The sequence below is a fragment of the Cryptomeria japonica genome, chromosome 8, assembly GCF_030272615.1.
Source record: "Cryptomeria japonica chromosome 8, Sugi_1.0, whole genome shotgun sequence".
In the NCBI taxonomy this organism is placed as follows: domain Eukaryota; kingdom Viridiplantae; phylum Streptophyta; class Pinopsida; order Cupressales; family Cupressaceae; genus Cryptomeria; species Cryptomeria japonica.
The window spans coordinates 372,236,373-372,241,759 of NC_081412.1; the positions used below are offsets into that span (position 1 = coordinate 372,236,373).

Here is a 5,387-nt window from a genome sequence, read left to right on the forward strand (position 1 = left end):
GTTAGGGTTTTATGCTCTATTTTTTTTGTTGATTTGATTTGGAGCTATAGGTAGCTAAATGATCCCTTGTGAGGCACCTGCCCCAATTTTGTATCTTATCAATTTTGACCTTTTGGATCTATTTCTCATTAACTGTTATTATTTCTATATCCATAATTTTTTTGTTTGTGGGAATTTCAACCAATAATCATGGCTTGGAATGAGCTTTGCCATTTAAAAAATCCTCTTTTTTACTTAGGAAGTTGCCTACTGCATCACCTATCTCAGCCAAAGCCTCAAAATTCCAGTACTTGATTGGAAGTTCATCCAAAGAGATCCAGACCAGTTTGATTTGAATTTGTGTTCTTAGGTATTAAAATTTGGTTCACAATTGGTTTTCAAAATTGCATTATTTTCAAAGAAAGCAAATCCCCGCCCCTAAATTTCTTCCTTTAAGTTTCAATAAATACATTCTAGGAAGAAAAAATCAATAGACAGAGCTTTTACACTTACTCGCTTATTAAAAAGATTTGTAACCACCACGTGATGATTGCCTCTATTTGATCTATGGCTCCACACCATTTCACAAATAGTCTGTGTCCTTATATTCCTCCACAATTGGTGACATAATCTTTGAAGTAATCACCATCATCGTCCTTTCTTGACTTAATTCGAGGCCTTGATTAGGGGGGTTTTTGAAATTTTGCCAAAACCACCCATCCTTGTTCTGCTTGGGTTACTCAATCTTCCTCCATGTTTGATTAACACTCCCAATCTTCTCCTCTCTTTTCCATTCAAGAGAATCACATTTTCCCCAATGATGAAAGCCAGGATTTTTGAGGATATTTGACCCCATCTGTCCATGTTGGGAAGCCTACATTTTGGCATCTGCCTCTAATGCGATAATTTATTTGCCAACGTTTTTACTATGAAAACCCTGATATTCCTACAGGAATTCGTATATTTGTGAGTATTTGCTCTTTGTCTCCTCATCTCTACTTATACCATTTTTAAGGGTAGTTAATTTATCATAAATATGTCACATCTTACTCTTAGTAAAAAATATTTGAAAAGATTACTAAGAAAAATAAAAATATAAAATAAAATATAGAATTAAATAATATTGTGTAATAAAAAGCCATATGTCTAATATTAACATACTAGACACATTTTTAAAATATGATTTATTTGCATATCGGGTCTCTTGTTCATGATTATTTTGATACTGAGCTTACTGATGGGAAGATTAGGAGGTGGAAACTGGTGAGTTTGGGTAATCCGGCAATGTGGTCTCAATTGCGAAACATTATAAATTCTGGACATATCCCTGTCTCCAATTATGATGACAATATATTTTGGTGTGGCTCTAAAACTGGAGAATACAGTGTGAAATTGGGCTATGGGGCACAAAGAATCAAAGGTCCGATCACTTCCTGGCCACACAAGCTATGTTGGAACAATCAGCTCCTCCCCAAAGCTGGGGATTTTCTCTGGATTGCTCTTCATAACCGAATCCTAACTGGGGATAGGCTTAAACTTATAGGTATCTCTGGCCCAAGCATGTGTGTCATGTGCAAGAAAGCAGATGAAACGTCCAATCATTTGTTATTCAGTTGTCTGGTCATTGTTGCTTGCTGGAACTGGTTCGTAGATAAAATTAACTTTGTCACTACCCGGAATGAAACACTAAAAGACTTCCTCTTGTCTTGGCCCACCTATCATTCTTTGAAATAGAGTGATTTATGGCTGACTGGCCCATCTTTGATCACATGGCACCTTTGGAAGGAGAGGAATAAGAGGATTTTTAAAGAAACATATCTTCCCTTGGACAGACTCATCGAGAACTTAAAATTGGCTATTGAGGAAGTGGTCAACGGTAAACACAAAAGAATTTTCAGATGCTACAATGACTGGGATCGATCCATGGAAAAATACTGGCGACTGAAAGACCACAATCCTGGTTCTGTATTCTCTAATAAAAGGGTTGACCGGAAGCATATCAGATGGAAAGCACCTGCACCAGATTGGTTCAAACTAAACTTTGATGGTGCTTATAGAGGTAATCTCGGGGTCTCTGGATATGGTGCCATTATCAGAAATGTTGAGGGTGATCTGATTCTGGGCACTTACAGTTCACTTGGATGGGCCACCAATAATGAGGCCGAGATTCATGCCCTCATTGCAGGTCTCAGTTTATGTGTCAAACATGGTTTGTCAAAAATAGTTATTGAGGGTGATTTACTTATAGCTATTAATGGGTTAATAAAATTGCAATTTCAAAATAGGATATCCCATGTTTTACTCTGCTATTGAACTCGATTGGAGTCTATGAGGTCATGCACACATATAGAGAAGGAAACCGGGTTGCGGATTTTCTTGCCAATCTAGGCGTTGATTCTCCCAATGTTGAGGTGATATTTGACAAAGCGTCTGCCCCTAAGATCGTCTGTGTCCAAGTCAAGTCAGATCTTCTCTGTAACAATGTTAAGTGAGGCCTTACTGCTTCTTATCGGTGAACATGTTGTTGTCATCATGCAAGCCATTCAAGGCAACTACTAAGTTGTTTTCATCTTTTGTAACTATGCCTTGTTTGCCGCCTTCGATTGGTCCTTTTTTGTTAATGGCTGGCATCTTGGCTTCGATATGTAAAAGTTCTTTTATTGAATCTAATATAAGGTGCTATCCCCAGACTAGATAGCACTTATCATTAAAAAAATAATAATAATTTATTTGTATTAAAAAAGCAATTAATATTTGATGCGAAATTTTTTTATTTTTTATTTTTTTAAATATTTATCTTAATTTATTTTTTAATAAATTTAGTCAAATAAAATATTTTCAAATATCCTCTTTAATAAGAATTATTTTTAGTTGAGTTGCAATGTTGTTGCAACGGTTTGCTTCAATGATTAGGGTTTTTAATAATTTTAAAAATTATGATGATCGTTCTTAGTATTGGCGTTGCTCATCAGGTGCTATGGTGCAAGTCGTCATGGATTCAAGCGATTATGGGTGATATGTCTTATTAATCTGCAATGGTCGATCCCTCTATTGGAAGTAATGTGAAGTTGGGGAAGCAGATTTTTGCAAACCTCCTCTCAAAGATGATTCAAGGGAAAGTTTTGGTTGGGGGAGAAGGCACCAGAATGTTTCACAAAATAAGTAAGTGAGACATGTGCATGTAAGTGAGCTAGGTGTTGGAGGCGGAAGGAAGGGTAAACCCAACAATGCAGCTCTTGGTTTTTTTTGGGTTGAGCAAGCTGTTGAAAGACCAATAGTGTGCTTCTGAGCTGAGATAAATAATGAAGTGATAGAAAATGAGATATTTTGTAGAGATGGGTTTGATTGGGCTATTCCAAGGATTTTGGTTGTCTTAGTGAGTTGCACAAATGGATTACAAAGTGTTGGAGCCCCATTTTAATGGGGGATTTTCAGATCTACCCTGGAGATTGCGGTTTTTTTGTGGTGTTTTTTTATAATGTGCAAGACAAGAAGAGAATTGTCTGTGAATATATGTGGAGTTTGGAGGAGAAGCACACACTTTTGTTGAAACCATGGTACTTGACTTTCAACCCCTCCACTAAATCATTTAACAAGATTCCAATTTGGGTAAGGCTTCCAAACCTCTCGCTTCAATGGTTTGAATCTTGTTTTAAAGCAATTGGAAATACTCTGGGTAGATTTATGGGGGTGGATGAAGGATCTTTATATTTATAAGATGCTTTTAAATAGAGCATTTGATAATGAAGTGCACCAAATAAAAACAAATAAAATAAGCATCTTGGTGGAAGGAGGCTTCCACACATCATTATTTGGTGGAGAAAGATGGGGATAATACTCAAAAGGATTTAATAGGAAAAGATGTTGCCAAAGCTAATAGGGATAAGTGGAGAGAGGATCCCTCAAAGACCAATGGGGAATCATGCCAAAAAACACAAACAATGTTAATGTTGATGGATGTTCTACTGCAAAAATAGATTCTAGACATATTGAGGTTATTCATGCAAAAGACGAGGGATCCACATTTGATTCTACTATGACATGTTTAGATGCAAAAGAGAAAGAGGGTCATTGAATAGTGGTGAATGAAGCATGGGAGAAGAGTTATGAAGGGAGAAAATTCCAACATGCCCTTTAGTGATCAAAAGGAAGTGTTGCAGGATGAAATAGAGTTGGAGGAGGGTTGAAAAGTGGTAAAGGGAAAGAGAGATAAGATGGCAAAGCGGGAGGAACCTTGCATTTTTGTACTTCAATCACACACCTATTAACAACAATCAAGAAGGAAGACTGAGAGGGGGGGTGAATCAGTCTTCACCGGATCTAGAAAAATTAAACTCCAAAACATAAACTGATAGACTTCAACAATAAACAGATAAGCAAATATTGTTAAACAGTTCAAATAACCGGAAGACAACTGAGAGGGGGGTGAATCAGTTGTCACAGATTACCAGTACCATTTACCAATTTAAACTTTAATACCGGAACCCAAAACATTAATATCGGAATAACAATTAATCCAATTAAGTATAAGCAATAATCACAGAATAAAAGTCAACCACATAACACCAAGATTTATATGTGGAAAACACGGTAAAGGGAAAAACCATGGTGGGAAGCCTACCCACAATCAAATTATACTTCTGCGGTAAGTATGTGAATTACAATTGAGGGGTCTACACTTGCAGAAAGGCCAACAGCCTAGAGCGCACTGCTCATCACAAAAGGAGCCTCACTGCAGACTACAATCCAGAGAAGTGTTGAACTGCAAAAGATAGCATCTCCTATGCCTGAGTACAGTTCTGATTAAGCTCAATACCGGAGGACCAAATCCTCTTACATAAACCCAATTCGATCTCCAATGATCGACCAACTCCTCTGCCCGAATGATATTACATTATTCGCACATTACATTCCTTGACCATGACCTCTAACAATAACCATGATAATCTACAATGAGATCTTACATCTATATATACAAATCCTTGATTATAAACAATCAGGTAGACCACCAGACAATAAACCAATTACATAATTACAAACCATGTTGGCCTTAGACCAAACAAATAATATCTGACACATAAGACATCCCGAAAATGCATCAATAGGTCCAATCCACATGTTACATTAAAGTCGGTCCATAACCTAGATCAATAGGGACGCAATATAGGTCCACACGCTTCAGCAATGATATCCATCTACCGAGTCTCGAACATGATCACCAACAACATCCTGAAACTCCACCAAAAGTTGCGCCAACACCACTTATGCAATTCATTGAAGATCTTCACCAAAAGCTCTGCTGGTGAAACCCTCACCGAAACCAAAAACCAAGCTTCTAAGCAAGCAGGATAGCATCCAATCATCAGACCAAAACCAACTAACCAAATATGAGCATGAGTATCATGAAC

At 37.2% G+C, this 5,387-nt stretch overlaps 1 protein-coding gene across 1 annotated transcript; it reads left to right on the top strand.

Annotated features, from left to right (window-relative positions):
- The first annotated feature begins 1,263 nt into the window (after positions 1–1,263).
- On the top strand, positions 1,264–2,995 carry LOC131062636 (uncharacterized). The gene is made up of 3 exons (XM_057996341.2): positions 1,264–1,541; positions 1,812–2,188; positions 2,952–2,995. The coding sequence occupies exons 1-3, from the start codon at positions 1,264–1,266 to the stop codon at positions 2,993–2,995; spliced, it is 699 nt and encodes a 232-aa protein (XP_057852324.1).
- Positions 2,996–5,387: the final 2,392 nt, after the last annotated feature.